We start from the raw sequence: 17534 nt of genomic DNA, 5'->3' as shown, positions 1-17534 counted from the left end.
GATTTTTCCTTAATCCGAATGCGATATTCAACAACTCACAATATGAAAGTGCCTAGTAATACAAGTGTGTAAGTGTGTCCCAACTTTTTGCCCGCCATCGCCGATTAGCGGTGACACGATCCTGTTGATAACTGCTCGAAACATTCGTACCGCTCGAATAAGATCAGTGCAAAGGATTTGTGTTCCAGGATCTATTTGCTCAGCTAGTGTACCAATGTTTTCAATTGACACACTGGTAAGTTGATTTTGTTTTTAGATTTATTTGCAATTCAATTTACTCTAATCGAAGAAGCAATACATATTGGAAAACCGCAGCCTTACAGTATTTTTTTTGTTTGGACGCTGATCGGTGGCACAAGCAACGAGTTTGATCCGTGTTATAATCTTGAATAATTCATCATTGTTTTGTTTTATCGTTGAATGTATGACATTAACATTACACTACACTACACTATTCAAACCATCTACTAAAGGCTTTCTGGCGTAACTTCCTTTTCTTTGCTACGCGAAAAAAAGATTCTAATGCTCAAACATACTGACTATTACTGTATTTCCTTGCTCCACCATTCGCCGCATATTTTGTTCGCCAAATTCCTATGCATTCTGATGGCGTGTGTTTGTAGTTCAGTTAGTTACGTTGGTTTGCATCATCTACAGCCTTTCCGCTTGCCTTAGATCCGGTTCAACCAAAACATACAATCACTTGGGTTGCTTTTGCTCCATATTTTTGTTGTTGTCCGTTTGTATTTTCAATCTTTCTGCTTACATTAAAGCTACTTCTAGTGTTGCTATTATCTGCACTACGTTTATCATTTATAAAACATGTTTATCTTCACCTATCATAGTCGCTAGAAGTCTACCAGAAGTATTATTAACATTACAAATGTTTAATATGTTCATTTGAAACTGGGGCTCTCAATGTCCGTTTTCCGATCCGAATTTGCGTGCATCTTACAAATCATTCTCTTCCAATCACATTGTTAATCGCATCATTCAATGTTTGTGCTCGCATTTTTTATTTAGCAGGAAAAAAAGCCGTAGTTAATGCCCTACTGTATGATCCAGGTGCTGCGCAGGTGATGTGGGAAGCTAATCCCTAATGATTCATTACTTCTGTTACTTGTTTGTTCGTTCGTTTCTTTTACTTCATGCTTTTTCTTGGGTTTTTAGGGTATTGTTTGGTTCGACTTATTGACTTTAATCATTTCGCTTGAGTGTTACATTTGCGATAGACTTTCGCATTCATTATTTCCCCGATCTCTAGCAAACGACAGGAAAAGGAGGACGCAGTTTATCTACGCACTAAAAAGTATGGCCTCGCGTCTTACATGGCAAGCACAAAGCAGTTGGAGAAAAGACGATCAAGCATGGCACTATCAGGGGAAGGGGGGAAGAAACCCGATCCGCCATGTATCCTAAATTTGGTATGCATACACGTGTGATAAGAAGAGACGATACTCAACCGTTACTCCTACAGTGACTGATTGGAGAAAGCATCTACTAAGCTAGGTGAATGCAACACAATCTGATAAAAACGCACCTTTGTGCTTCCTAGTGTTTTCCCTTTCCTGTACCTTCTCTAGTCAGATTCATCAAACACACACACGCACACGCTCACTCACTCACACACACACACACAGACACTCACAAGCACACACACGCTTACACAACCATACGTATTATTCTTCTTTCACACACATACGCACTGGTACACAAATGTACTAAAAAGCCAACAAAAGATGAACCCGGTTTTGTCGTTCGTAGTGTGAAATTCGGTCCTTTTTCGATAGGCAAGCCTTCCTGGATGAATGTTTCGACCAGCCCAAGAATTAGGGGATACATGGGTAGTGGCCAATGGTCCATTCCTTTCGTGACCCGTTTTGATCTCAACCTCTCCTTGTTCGACAAACACACACTTCTTGTTCAGAAAAAAAAAAACAGGATGAGGAGGACGGTAAACCACCAGAAACCACCATTCAGTCATGTGTTGTATCGTTTAATAAAAAAAAAATTCACCGTCCTCCCTTCCCCGTGGTATCCTCCCTTTTTGCTTCCCCCATCATGGCATATAAATAAACAATAAATTGCTGGAGCCCCCTTTAAACATCGGAAGCTTCTCCACTCCTCGTCAGCTGACGACATCTTCGGTTCCTTCACACCCTCCGAGCGGGTGTTCATTGCAACTCGTCCAGATCAATACTCTGGTCCTGCTGCGTTTCCGGTGGTTCCTCTTCGGGCTCCGTCGAAAGACCCTGCGCTTTGTCGAGCGGAAGTGGCAGAACCTCCGGTGGCAGCACCAGCATCGAGCCGCCGGTTGCAACGACACCACCGCCACCATAGCTGCTGTCGTGGATGAGGTTCTTGAACTCCAGTATCGTCTGCATGGTGGTGGTGCTGGTGGCACCGTCGACTCCGAGGTTCGACCGGGCCACGTCGTTGTTATCGTCCGACGCGTGACCTAGCAGCAGCGTCGGATGGTGCGTTGGTGGACTGGCTGGATCGCGTGGGTCCGGCTCCGGAGCCGCATCGTACTTCAGCTCGTCGTAGGGCTGCTGCTGCGGAATGGTGAGTACACTGACACCCATCTGCTGCTCATCGTCCGTATCGTTGAGCGTGTCGTCAGCGACCGGTTCGCTCGTCTGCGGGATGCTGTTCGGGAGGACGGGGCCACTTGCTTCTACCCCACCGGGTGGAAGAGGGGCCGCCGGCAGTGGCACGTGAGTTGTTTGCTCGAATAGGATCGGAATGGGAGCGATGGTTGCCAGTGCCAGTGGGAGTGCCGGAAGGATTGGAGCGATCGGGATGGTCGATGGGGCGGAAGCGGCCGGAAGCAGGACCGCTGGAGAGGGCGGGGATGAAGGTGATGGTGGTGCTACGGCTGAGGCGACCGGAGGCTGCATAACGAGCGTCGATGGTACGAGAATCTGCACGATCGAGGGCGGCTGGATCATGACGTTGGAGGGCACGAGCGGAGCGGGCGGTTTGAGTAGCGGCTGGAGCATCGCAATCGGTGGCTGGAGGAAGATTTGTGTCTCCACTGGCATCTGCTGGGGCACGATACAGTGTGCCACGCCGTTTAGACGCGTATGGTAGAACTCCATCTGGTTTATCAGCTCCGGGAGTGATTCATTGCACAGGACAGGGTTTTCTACAACGAAGAGAAGGGTGTATAAAAATATCGTCAGTAGGGTATATTGTTTAAAAAATAGTTAAATTAAGTGCAACATATCGCTAAAGCATCTTTATACGAATGTCAAACGTTTTAGTTCCAACAGGAAAGAACTAGCATTTGTGTATTATTCTCGTAAAAAATAATTGTTTGGAGTGTACATCTTACTCTAAAAAAATCTACGGATTTATATGATTTGTACGTTTGAAGTTCACCTGAAGATAATTTTTATATATGCTGTTGTCATACTTTAGAAAATTGCATGTTTGAACGAAATGTTAACCGTTAACCGCTTACCGCTTGATGAAAGTTGCTATCATTTAAAAATGGGCTTTCGATTAGTGTTGTACCTTACGAATCTTTAGGTGAGATTCATATAAATCTTGCACCTAAGATTCATTGTAGTTTTTTCAACATTGATGCATTTTTCACAACCTTAATGAATCTTCGCGAATCTTACATGAATTGTTTCGGTTTGTTTAATTATAAATTCAATATTTGTATAGTAAGGCCTTCCATGAGTTAGAAATAATAAATAAACTTTTCAATTTCAATCGTATTTTTTTTTTTTTTTTTTATGTGGCACGACATCCCCTAGTGGGACAAGGCCTCTCTCCGAAGAGAGTTTTTGTGTGACCGAAAGACGGTATATTATAGATCGGTGGTCAGCCGTTCGTAATACCGGGGGGTGCCAGACTCGAGATTCGATCCCACACCTGTGGTGTGGTGTTTCCTCGCGCTACCGCTGCGCCATGGGCACCCCCAATCGTATACAAGTTATGTTATTGTAATGATGATTTAATTGTTATTTAAGAAGGTTGAAATATTTCCAAAAAAACCTTGAAAAATCGTTGCTGAGGATAGCAACAAACCTCGCACAGAATTGGTAACTTAAGAACAGTTTTTTATAGCTATTTGTCTTTTGCTTCCTACATCAAGATTGAATTAGTTTTCAGATAGGTATAAAAAGAAAAAGAGAGTCTTACCATCGAGGAAGATCTCTAGTCGGTTCGGAACGCCATGATTACTGCAGCGCGTGTTCGACACCAGATCGATCGACAGCTCACGGATCATGTTCTTGGAAAGATCGGCCACGCAGAGAACCGGCAGCCCGTGGAAGTCCTTATGCATGGTCGTCAGTTGGTTGTAGGAAGCGTTCAGTGACTCTAACGATGGCAGGAACGTCTGTGAATTTACACAAAAAAAACATGTTTAGCATAAAAACCAGCATCAATCAACTGCTTCAGATTGCATTTACCTTGGAGAGTTCCTCCAGCGTTTTGAGCTGATTAAAGGATAGATCCAACCGCTCCAGCTCTTCCATGCCGATCAGATCGTTCGGTGTGATCGTCTGCAGCTGGTTGTGGGCCACGTTCAGCACGCGCAAGTTGTTCAACCCCATCAGCGCACCGTCGAGGGACTGCAGCCTGTTGTCATTCAGCCGCAGTTCGCTGATGATCAGGCCCGAATCGATCAGGTTCTCCATGCGACCGGTCAGCACCTCGATGCGATTGTGCGAGAGGTCAAACATGCGCAGCTTACGCAGTCCGGCGACCTCCTGCAGCGAAAATTCCTTAAGCCGATTGCCGCTAAAGTTCGCATTGATCAGTCCCTTGCAGCTCAGCAGCGAACCGTTCAGATGCGTCAGCCAGTTGCCGGCCAGGTTGATCTCCTCCAGGCGTTCCGCCTCAAGGAACTCTTCGCGACGCAACTCTTCGATCTGATTGTGTTGGGCGTTCAGCTTGGTAAGGTGCGTGGCACGTCCTAACAGACCATCGAGCGATCGCAGTCGGTTTCCGATCACGTTCAGGAAGTCCAGGTTCTTCAGATAGCGCACCTCAGACGGCAGATGCTCGAGCTGGTTATCCTCTACATTGATCATGATGAGGTTGGAGTTACCGTTCGGACCGCGCGGTAGCTCACCTTCGAGCGTTGTTATGTTGTTATTGCTTATGAGCAGCATCTTCAGCTCGTCCAAATGGCGGATGCTACCGTTCAACGAGCGCAGCTGGTTCATGCCGATCTGCAGATTCTGGATCGTCTTCGGCAGTGCATCCGAGTCGATACGCTGCAGATTATTCGTGGCCATGAACAGATGCCGCAAGTTCTGCAGATGCCGGAACGTATCGTTGGCGATGTACTTTATGCGACTGTTCGAAAGATCCAGCGTGCCCAGATTCGGCATGTGCTCGAACATGTCCGGCGGTATCTCCTCGAGCAGATTGTCCGCCGCGCTGAACAGGTCCAGTCGAGGCAGATTCTTGAACGTTGAAACCGGAAGCTGACTGCAATGTAAAAAGGGCAGGTAAGCGTTTTTAATCTGACAACATTGATAATCTGGTCTAAAGTATTGTTCAACTAGTAAACAGTATCCAGTATCAACTATTAAGTAATATTTATATTTCTTCTGTGCTACCTAAGAAGTGAACACGTGGTGAAAAACTTCAGCCTTTACACAAAAGGGGAATATTCATGGTAGTACCATCTGCCATCTGTGGCGGGGGCTCTGCCATCAATTGAACTTATGGTATCCAGAATTTTACCTTTCTTGGGAAAAAATACCTGAAACCAAACAATTCCAGTGACCAGACTTTGGCCAAATCCGACGAAATGCTCTATGTCGTGTTCGCGAGTAAGATCCTCAGGAGGATTTTTGGCCCCTTTAGGTAAGAAGGGACAATGGACGAACCGACACAACTGGGGGCTAACAATCCTTACGATACTATGCTGCAGATAATGGGACTCGCCTAGCTCTGGTGGGCTGGTCATGTGAAACGTAGGACAACGGCCTACCCAACCCGTAATGAGTTGACCAAGGATAGGACAAAACAGACCGTTTACTGGTATGCTGGGAAAAGCTCAGTAACAATATTCAAGGCAAAAGATACTGTACATACGACAATGTACAATGCTTCGCAAGAATGTATTTTAAAATTTTGGTTTAAAACATTTTTTCGAACTTTGTTTTGCTTAATAAAGCATTCAGAATGCCAGCCGATAACGAATTTTCTGTAGGAAGACGTTTGTTTTCAACAGATCTCGTAGCATTTACAAGTATGTTGTTGCAACCGTACAAGTATTAACGAGAGAAAAACCAAGATGATGGTGGCCTTGTCAACAATTCCTCAAAGCCTATGACGAAGAAATTCGCGCTAGGGAGCTAACCTGTTACAGCCTGAGAAAACTCTTCCACTCACGATACCTGTTAAGACAGTCGAAGCTGGGACTATACTGGACATAGTTCCAGTGCTCACATACGCCTCCGAAACATAGACTCTGTCTAAAGCTGACCGAACCTTCTTAGCCATGTTCGAGATGAAGATGCTGAGGAGGATGTTTGGCCCCGTTTGTGAGGAGGGACAATGGAGGAGCCGATATAATGACGAGCTCTATAAGGAGACCTCACTGACGTACAACGAATTGAGACTCTCCATGCTACGGTGTGCTGTTCATGTCATGTAGATTGAACCGGATTTCCTACTCCCTAAAGGCTTTCCCGATGGACAGAGGAGGCTTAGTAGGCTTAAATTGAGGTGCTCCCAGAGCAGCTGGGATACGGAATTGGCTCAGTTTGGCGAGCGACCGTGAGGAATTTCGGAGCCTCATAAGTAAGTAAGTTGCAACCACTTCTTTTTTCCTTTGAGGAATGTAAGATAATTTTTGGGGGATCTAGCGTCGAATAACAATGAAATTGCATCGATATTCTTTCGGGTTTGCATTTGTTCCGTACCGTCTCATCAACCTTTTTAAACAGCATTTGGGGCTCTGCTTTGTCGTTCACATTACACAACGAATGATATGGGATATTGCTCAGAACTTATAGCTCCTTGATCCAGATTTTCAAGAAATAAAAAAGATCTCTACTAGCAAAGGAAATGTGTGTCCAAAATGTTACTGGCAGGCTTTAACCTGTTGTAATTTGGCGCTACCGAGCCCCTCCCGCATTTGTATTCTGGATTGCAGAACGTTAGGCGGAACTATTCAAAGCGACATGTTTGGATGCCCTCGTAAGCCGTGTCGAACGAAAACACACAACAGTGGCGTATAACGTGGAGGATCATGAAACATCGAACGAGATTTGCGGAGTGAGATTATTCAATTTTGTCGTTCCATCAGGCGCCGGAAGCGCCTTGCTTGTTGTGCAAATGCAAACGGTGCAACACAAAACAAAAACCTCAACCAAACTGTCACTGGAGGTAGCCAAGATGGAGGCTTCTTAGTCAGCTTCCCACGCGGCGGAGGTTGACCTTCGGGGTGAGCAGAGGATCCCGTACCGGAGAGATGTGCATGAGCCCAAGCAATGCCCTTACCTTGCACACCGGCAACGTTGGTGTTCGTTGGTGGTGAGGGTGCGGTACAGGACAGGAGGAGTACCCCGAGAGTCATGAATGGATGTCGGTGCTGACCTGTCAGGTCAGCATAAATCAAGTCAGCTCCGATGCGTTTGGAAAACTGTTGCCACTAGCATCGCGTCAACGAGCACAGGCGTCATCGTTCGCCGTGGCCGCGTGTCAAACTCGGTGTTAAATGGCTTCATAAGTTCTGATTTAATTAATTAATATAGCGAAGTATGTTTGTCTACCCCGCTGCCACTACAACAACCGTCCCCCGTCCTCCCAGGCCAGCACAATTTGCTAAATGTGCAACAAACTCCCGCATCGGCCGGTTTGCAGCTGCATGCGACGATGGTGCATTCAAGGTGGTGAGGGCCCACACATTCGCATCCACATCCCTTCCGGTACTTCTGCTCCGGAGTGGAACAGTGGTAGTAGTGGTGGCAGTCTTGTCGCTCGGATCAGGCCACCAGGCCACGCAGCGGTGAATGGAGCGCACTGGAGAGCCCGGACCCGAGACCAGAAAGGTGGCCTGAACCAATTAACACGCTCGTAAATCAGTGCAGAAATTATTAAACATTATTGTTATTGCCATCGGCCATCCCGACGAGGCCCGCTCGAATTGATAACGCTCGATTTTTCCAGTTCTTTTTCTGCGAGCAAACCCGTACAGCGACGCCGAGTGGCGCGCACTCGATCAACCGATCAGGGTGGACGTTGTCGCCGATCGGATCGTAAAATTTGACGCCATTCAGAACGGGTGGTGGTTCTGGTTCCCTGCCCTGCCGTCACACTGCTCGCTCGCTCGACGAGATAACCGACAATTTTCCGCCCGCTTCCCGTCCATCCACAGCAGCATGCGTCATCTCGCCCATCCCAACATTGCAGTTCAGCGGAACCTTTTTTTTACGCTGGTGAATCCGCTTCGGGTGTTTGACTGCTTGCGGAATGATGGAATTTTGACGCCCGCTCCGAACCGATCCGAACCGGAGCAGCCAGCCAGAATTTCAAACCACGAGCGTGTAAAGGGCCATGCCGGGGACGCTACGGACAGCTGGCGCCAGTGATTTAACCCCGCGAAACTGAACCCAATTCTCGGTCCAAAGGGGTCAATCGGTTGAACCGACACGGTCGTATTTTAATCAGCCGCAGACTTCGACTCCGAATGGGCGCGCGGGGAGGTCGGCCCGGCTCGACTCGGGAAGGAACCGTCGTCTGCCGGTACTCTGTGTTCGAATGACCTGCTTGGTGAGCCAGCTTCTTTGACGCCTGCCGGTCAGTTGCATGTCGGAGCATGTGACCCGATCGTGGTGCATCAATCACTAACTGTCCGGTGGATTGTTAGAGTCTTCGTTTATTCCTCATGTCTTACTCTCAACGGTCTTGTAAGAATTGCCATGTGTAGCAATATATTTTAGGTAGTTGGGAGCTTGAAGCAAAATAGTGCCTCTATTGTACACATACGGACGTTTATTCGAACAAAAATAACATATTTAATTGATTCATTAGTACCTTTTTGTGTGCAGATACGATTTGTCCATCAATTAGCATCTGAAACTCATAAGTCACATTTCAGCCTGCTTCGATGCGTGACTTTGTTTAGGTTGAGCAGATAAATTTAGCTTGCTGGAATTTTCCCCTAAATATTCCACAAGACTGTGTCACTTACAAAAGTAGAAATGAGTCGCTATGGGCTAGTTCCTACATGAAAAAATCTACAAAAAGATCACGCAATACTGATCTCCTAAAATGAAATGTACTTGTTCTTACCCGGTAATGTTGAGCTTGGCTAAACATTTTGCAAAATGCTGAACACGTGAAATTCATTTCCTATTTAAATGATTATACAATGGGTGAGTGTTTCGAATAACCCTCGATATAATCGATCACACTGATTTTAATTCCCAGATTTTGTTTGTTAAATTATTTGAAAGACCCAACAAATATTTGATTAGCCAATGTTAGATAATATCCAACTGCAATGCAACTAGAAAACAATTAAATTATTTGTTCGAAATAGTTATATGAAACTTATTTTATCTATATATGAGCGGATCTTCTAAAACATGTAATCTTCTAAAACATGTAATGGTGGTGAGCTATATAATTTTTATTTATTCCTTTCGATGTTTGTTTACCTTTAAGTATATTTTTAAATTGGAATCTGCAACTTTTGAAATTTTTGAAAAGACCGATAATGAACTGTTTCTTTTAAAATATTCTAAACTGTTCGTTGTGCATAGCACATAATTTATCAAAAACTCCATGACTATCTCCAAAGATAGCCCGTAAAATATAGTTTACAGCGTACACTCATCTATGTCGAAGTCTGTAGACTTAAATTGCCTTAATCACCCAATTATTTCTTATTGACCTACCGATGAAATACATGGGCTTTCAAAATTTATTTAATATTATGTATGAGGGAATCATAAAACCTACTTGATATGTTCAAAGTTTAAGAAAAACATAAAAAGATAAATGGACAATAAATATTATTATCCACCTCGTTATATACCGAAACGTTCGAAAAACTTTAAAGACAATGTGATGTCAAGTTGATTCTCCGAGCTAGTCGAACAAATATGCAACCGAGGTTCGAGGTATTAAAAACGGAAATTGCGTAGAAAATGACCACTATCTGGAGGGTAGAGTAAAATTTATGTATTCTTTTTTGCGCCATGTTTTTGATTAACAAAAGCCACCTAAAGTGACCAGCCAAACATTTCAAACATTCCTTTCATTTCTAGCAACGTGAAAATGCTCGAGGCAGGAAAATTGCTTCCGTGCACCAAAAGTAGCAGATTGCCCACGAAGATTCAACACGTTCGCCACGAGGCGCGACAAGCCACAGAACGGGGCCGGCATCGTAAACCTCATCGTACTGTCCATCATCCAGCTGATCGTAAGACGCCGAAAGTTGATAAGTCACACCCGAGGGAACGGCAACTGCTAAGGGATCCTGGTCCTTCGTGTTGCTTCGTTTTATCCTTTTCTCTCCCCGAGTCACTAATGGCTCCCCCATGGAAAGTCCAGAGACCGGGAGTCTAGGTCGTGGACTAGGTAAACGCGGACACTTAAATTTGAATGACACGTTTCGTTTCCAGTCTCATCGGCGGGTGCGGGTGGAAACGCACGCCAGAGGGTGGTAGATCCGATCGATCGATAACTGCGGCTTGGTTCAGCCAGGACTCTTTCGGTCCATGCGTCAGCATTACGAAGCACTTGGATAAAACGCATTTCGGGCCGCCGAAGTCAGTGACAGAAACGATCATAGACCGCTACAGTCGCATTTGCCCAGATGGCCGGAGGTGTGGCGTCTAATTAGATGTCTATCTATTTCTATCAAGTAAAACTCGCTCGCCATTGACGTAAGCAATCGTAGGACAGTGGGCGATTTTTAAAACGTTCAAAATGGAAGCCAAATGTATCGTTGCTACCACGAAACGGTTTCAAATGTGTTCCTTTCTCGTTTTAAAAGTGGTCTATACTCGTCTATTATGATGATTTTTTACGCCAAAGTCACACCCGCCTAGAGTGCAAACTTTGCGTGGACATAAATATCAAGCAATTTGTCCAAACAATTTATTGCAAGTCTTTACCAGTACGGATTGGATGCTACCTTCTAGACGGTTGGTTTGCTGATCGATCGAGATCATAATTGCAGCCCTTATCCATCCATCATCTATGCAAACCCGCGGGCCCGGATTAGCTCGATTTAAACAAACAAAAACTGTCTTCCACTTCGAGGCATCATTAGTTGACTCGGATGCTCCGCGAACATCATCGATCGCTATCGCTTCGGCATTTCTGTTTTCCCATCTGGGCCAGCTCCAACGGCAAAATCCTCGTGTTGGTATCTACCCTCTCACACAAAACGGCTCTTTGTCGACGAACGCGAGTCGAGTAGAAATTCCTGGGAAATTCTGGACCTCTCCTTGGGTCTCGATCTCCCGAGTGGGTTGGGCACACGTTGGGTCAAATTAGAGGATATCATACAAGTACCGGCAGCGCCAGCCTCTGCTTCTTGGTCGATCGAAGATTGCAACGCCGCGTCGACATTCCCGTTCCATTTCCCGGCGGTTCAAGCCGTTGAATGAAAGACGATTGTTTCGCCGCTCGTGATTCTTCAATCCCGATTCTCGGCGTCGTCGTGGTAGGGGGCTGACCGTGGTCGGACACTGGGTGCCGGGCGAACCTTCGGACTTATGGCGGTGACTCTGGGGAACTCTGGGGCTTCGATATGATTTGATTGGAGTCGGTCGATAATTGAAATCAATCAATGATAATTCAATTAAACTCTGTCCCGCGCAGTGTCAACTCGGTTAGGAGCTCTCACCTAACTGCGCCAGAACCGATCGTAACCTAGGTTTGTGTGTGTGTATGTCTGTTTTCTTCACATCGTTTGAGCCAAAGGGTGTTTTTTCCATGGGAAAAACGGTGTCTAGGGGTTATTGAAATCTGTGTACATTTTAAAATACGATGAAGCTTAATGCAGGAACTAACAGTGTTTGACAGTTAATTTTTTGAGGATCATATTATCTTCTTTCCAACCAGCTCAAAAGCGGACGCCTGGTTGTCCGTAAAGCAAACTAGCACATGATTTACTGCGGACTAAAAATGTATCTATTCAAAACTTCATCAAGCTATGGGACGAGAATCATTATTCTTTATTTCAGAATTTTAAAAGAAATACGGTTCCAGATAGGTCTCTTGGGCTATGCGTCTGGCGTGTCCCTGCTTTGGTGTGCATAGGTTTCCACAAAAAGTCAAATTTCTGTTAATCACCAACATCCTCCGTCCTCCACATGGGTCGGAGACGAAATCAAGCTGTTGTTTATTTTGCACCCATTCCGGGAAAGTTGATTCTCAAATTTCCCCGGGCAGGTAATGGTACCCGGCGGTTGCGGGTGGCAGGGGATCGCAGGCGTTAAGTCCCATGCCAAGAGTCACCGAGGATATATGGTGGTGCCTGAGCGATACCATTCCTTTTCTAGTGGTTTTATCTGCCTTTGCCTGCACAGCTGAACAAACAAATGTGATTTTCTCCCTTGGTGGCGAAAAGCTGTACAAACTTAGGATAAGGTACACCGCACTCACATTCACACACGCGCACACACGCGACGTTCGAATGATGTGAGTCAACTGGTCCTGATGGGCCACCCGCAAGGATGAACCGAAAGGAGAAGGAAAAATATTGATGTACGGTAAGCCAACCGCTGGTCAACAATAGCTTAAGAAGCTGGCGTTTGTGCTTCGAAACGAGACGTTAAAAATTATGCCCTTATAACTCCTGCCCGAATGCTATTCCGGGGCATTTGCACAGGAAACAAATCCGACGTTCGGTTTTGTCCGGACCGGACGATGCCGGGTCATGCATGGAACGGCACTGATAAGCGCGCAAATTGGTACTTAATTAATTCAGTGTTTGACGTTTATTTACAAACTATAGTTTCGACCCCGCCGGCGTTCCGTATACGGTTCGTAAAAGCTTGGCCTAAGGGTTTGGATGTGATTTGTTGATGTTTTTTTTAGGAGTTTGTTTGAATGTTAGAATTGGGGTATTCCAGTGTTATTTCAGGGATGCGAGTGTTGTGCGAAGTGTTCAGAATTCCACCGCATTTAAAACATTGCTTACAGTGACATAACAGAAGGTTTGATATGCTGGTTTCCGCGTTGGATTAATTTGTTTTAATAATAACAACCGGTGAAAAGATAAGGAAACCATACGGAAATGTTGGAGTAATGCTGACACAAGAAATGTAATGTTCAATTGTTGTGGCGATCGATCGTTGTCGGGGATAAATCTTTAAGTCTTTTGCTAATAACATGGGCGATATAACCATTCTCGTGACAAGCGATTCGGTATGAAACACTTCTGCCACTTTAAACACGCGATTATTCATGGTTAGATTCCCCAGGTTGGAATGCAAAGGTCGCTTTTACAGCAGAATTCTAGTAAGTCCCCTTCCCGCAATACTCAGGACCACACTAATGCGACGCGTAGTACCAGCTTGCAAAAAGCTGGCTGGCTTCCCACGGAGCACATGAACTCCATTGGCTTGGGAGCTTGTACTCGGGAAAAAACGGCTTCCCTCCGGTCGTGTCGTGTTGTTTGTTATTGTTTACTTGCACCGCGATTAATCCACAGCTTCCACGTCGTCGACTAGCAGAAACGTTTATGACGGCGTTCGGCGCGTGTGTAGGTAGCTTCTCCTTTTCCTCCAATGGCATTACCAACACAAACACAAGATAATATACAAGACAACGAAAAATAACAATAATGGCATCGGAGGATCATCAATCGGGCAGCCACGACGCATTGACAACCTTTGCTACCCGCAATGGCGGCGACCGCCAGGACATCGGCTATCACCAAACGGGGGATTGTGCTTTCCTCGCGCTGACGAGTCAGGCCGACGCGGACGGGGGTTGGAGATAAGCTGTGCTAGACCGACCCTATCGTGGGCTAACCTCCACACACACACACTCGATGGCTCGATGGAGGAGCGGGTCTGCAAAATTGTCCCATGGCGGTCATGCGTGAGCGACGGGCGAAGTCGGGTCTCTTATCGATCCATTGGAATCGATGCGATCGAGTGACGTCGTAAGTTTAATTGGGAATTTTCGCAAAACAACTTGGAAGATCCATATACGAGCACATTCTAACATGGAAAATCCGTCATAAATGAGTGATTGAACGTGTGTGACAAATACGGGGAACTTGTGTCTACCCTTGAGTGAGGCATTTTTATACCAGTTCCAGAATTGCCGGAATGTGGGTTGATAATAACATTGCTGCCTCATACTTCCGGACCAGATATCCAGATCATATAAATCGAGATATAGCCAAGGTGCGGCCATTCGTTAGTCTATTAAAGATGTCATGGATATAGAAGAATTCGCATACAAAAAAGTAGCACAATTTAAGCTTGAACGGGATCTGAAGAACTAGAGAAACTACCCAACCCGTTGGATCACGTACCTCAGGTTGTCGTAGTTTATCCGAAGCGATTTGATGTTCATGTTCATCTCCCAGAACGACAGCGTGGCTAGATCGAGCAGCTGCGAGTGCGAAATCGTCAGCCAGATGTTGTGGTCCTCGGTGAAGCGGTCCTGCAGCGCGTTGACGACCTGCCCGAACGACTCCATCTGTTCGCACTTGACGTCGATGTTGTTCGCGAACAGGCGGGGTGAGCAGGTGCAGGGCGAGATCTCGCGCCGGACCGCGCAGTTCAGCGAGGCACTCGCCGTCATGCCGATGATCGTGTACAGTAGCGTGGCCATGATGGCGTCGCTACACGCTACACCCTAAAACAGCACTGACTGTTGTCACTTATAATCCACCGATGGATGCGCTTCCTTCGGAAGGATCGTTCACCTGTATAAGTCACGCTTTTACGGTCAGGAGTCACCGGGACGACCCTGTACGAATCTTTTTTGCTCACTTTTACTTTGTTTTCACTGTTATGTCAAAACCACTAGACTAGCACTGGGGAAAAACAGAATCACAAGAATTATAGCCTAAAACACTCTCAAATGGGACGGGGTATGTAATATCTCAGAAAGGATTTGTACTATAAGTTTCGCTACTGTTATTCCTCCACTCAATGCACTGATTCTACCGATTAAATCGACGCAAACATCTGTTTGCATTCTCAGCTGTTCTCAGGCTGCCGGAAGACGATACGGTGGAGGTCTTTCGCCGAGGAGGAATTCCACAGGAGTCCAGCACAAGGATCGCTTGTCTGTTCGTTCGACCGGGTCGCACGGCGCACGGATCGGGCTCGTTTGCCGTTCGTTCGTTCGATGATGACTCGCTCTGGCTCTGTCAATCAATGCGAGCCCACTAGCTTCATCAACGCGACGGCGGCGGCGGTGGCCCCTGGGCCGGTTCGGTTCGCACAATCTGTCTTTCCCGCGGAACGGCTTTCTTCCTCCGCCGTTTGGTCCGCCGTAGCGTCTCCTTCCATCGGGTCGAGTGTTTACGTTTCGTGCGCTACTTGCGATAATGCGAACGTAACAACGTTGCCGACAATCTAGCGCCACCGCCGCCGCGGAACATGAGGAAGACACCGCTAGCGCAAAGCGCCACGGTAGAACCTGCACCCGCCGGGGTGGGGCGGGTATGTTGTGAACAGTACCCACGACGCAAGGAATATTAAAGGCGTCAGGCAAGGGGCAGTGAGGCAGCAAGGGCAAGGGCAAGGGAAGTTGATGCTGTTTATTATGGGTATTTTACTCTCCTGCTCTTTCGTTAATACTCGTTTTTCGAATGTCGAATTTGCACGTTGAGTGTATTCGACTCCAGCCGTTCCAGCAGCGGTGGCGATTGGGGTGATCGCGATGCAAAGATCCCGTCGAAAACAAACACTCAAATCGACTGCGGCGAGACGGGCTTGTTTAAATTTGGTCAGCAAATTCAACCGAACCGGCCCCGCGACACCTGCCAAATGGCGCCATCCCCCAGGAGATGGTTCAAATTACGTCGATATAACAGAAATCTAACGCGCCTGAGCCCGATGATGCAACGGGAGGAGTGGACACTTTACGGTTTTCACCCAAACCACCACGGTCCAGAACGGAAAGGTTCGGCTACGAACCCAAACTCGAGCCACCGTGTACTCGCCTTACCCGTAAACAGTTCCCGCGTGGGACCAAACTCGAAACTAATGAGCATGAAGAACTGCAGGAGGAAATTCTAGAAACCGATCGACACCGGATCGCTGCGGATCGAAAATTGCTCTCCAAACTCAATATGTCACTGACGGCTGATAAGAATGCGAACGACCGAGACTTATTTTTTGAAATACACTGGCACCCGTCTCTGGGTTTGATTGGCTTGGCCCAGGGGCCCATGGGCACTGCATCTCGTTCGCTCACTCACTCACAGCAGCGCGATCGCTGCGTGTTGGGTGAGATGAGTGAAGAAAAATCCGGCCCCGTTCAGTCTTACCCAAGGCAAAATTCGGTCCGTTTCCGCACAGTTCCAGGTAAACCAGGGCAAACTTTTCACAGAGGCCGAACAAAGAAGAAAATTAACCAAATTCACTCCAGCGAATCTCGAACGAGGCTCCGGGAGCTCGGCAAGCTCCACGATCGACCGACCGATCCGTCTGATAAGACGCTGCGCGTACTAATGATGCCCGGTGAAGCGCAGGCAGGTCGTGGCTCGATCGTTCTCGCACGATCCTCACTCATCACTATCCGCTCACCGTACATTCCCGAAGTGCCTCCAGGGGACCAGAACCACAACCACCGTCCGCGGATCGAATACACACTCGACCCGGTACTCGCAGCCCCGGGAAATGTAACGTACCGTAACGCGGCTACTAATGCGGCACCGCACGACACTTGTACGATGGGTGATGCTGATGATGCTGTCGCTACTGTTGCTGCTGCTTTACCGACCGGACTGATGTGTTCATCCTACCACGGTCTCGCATCGACTGAGCGCGGAGCGTAACGGACAGTTTCCTTTTAATGAAAAGGTGGCAAAACAAACCCGCGCACACCCGCGCAGCCACACAGCCAAACGTCGGTGTCGGTGTATGTCCTGACGGCGACGGGACCAACGGTGTGTGTCACAGTCTGGACCAATCTTTGCGCCGGCAGCATCCACCGGCAGCCGATGCTCTCACGGCGAGCCGTGAGATGACGACGACAACGACGACGGCGGCGCCGATGATGATGGCCCTCGCTGCAAATCCGATCTCTCAAGCTCTCCGGTTTCTCATCCCAACCCTCTCTCCATGTGGTCACGTAAATCATGCCTTCTTGCTCTGGTTGCTTCTCCGTGTTGCTGGAACTATTCGACGTACATCATAGTGATTAGTAGTGGTCCCTTTTGGGATTGATTCCTTGATCCATTTATCCTCAAGCGCTACTTAATAGATGTTTAATTTACGAACGTTTCGGTGTAAATCTTGTATGAAACAGCTATATTTGCTCCACAATAATAAGTGGAACCATTTTTTCTCCATCACAAACTAACACAATGAGCCCACAAATAGGTACATCGTATTGTACAG

At 46.9% G+C, this 17534-nt stretch overlaps 2 protein-coding genes across 2 annotated transcripts in view; both read right to left on the bottom strand.

Annotated features, from left to right (window-relative positions):
- The window catches only part of LOC131263280 (large ribosomal subunit protein eL8), a 77520-nt gene that overhangs the window by 21771 nt on the left and 38215 nt on the right, over positions 1-17534 (bottom strand). The gene's annotated exons all lie outside the window — the stretch shown is intronic.
- Positions 247-14790, bottom strand: LOC131263275 (protein slit). The gene is made up of 4 exons (XM_058265448.1): positions 14489-14790; positions 4428-5454; positions 4156-4354; positions 247-3148 (listed from the first exon to the last, which is right to left on the bottom strand). Exons 1-4 carry the CDS (start codon positions 14788-14790, stop codon positions 2175-2177), a joined length of 2502 nt encoding a protein of 833 aa, XP_058121431.1. The 3' UTR covers positions 247-2174.

This window comes from Anopheles coustani, chromosome 2 (genome assembly GCF_943734705.1).
Source record: "Anopheles coustani chromosome 2, idAnoCousDA_361_x.2, whole genome shotgun sequence".
Lineage (NCBI taxonomy): Eukaryota > Metazoa > Arthropoda > Insecta > Diptera > Culicidae > Anopheles > Anopheles coustani.
Note: the sequence above shows the minus strand (reverse complement) of the source record. Positions and strands in the feature narration are given on the sequence as shown.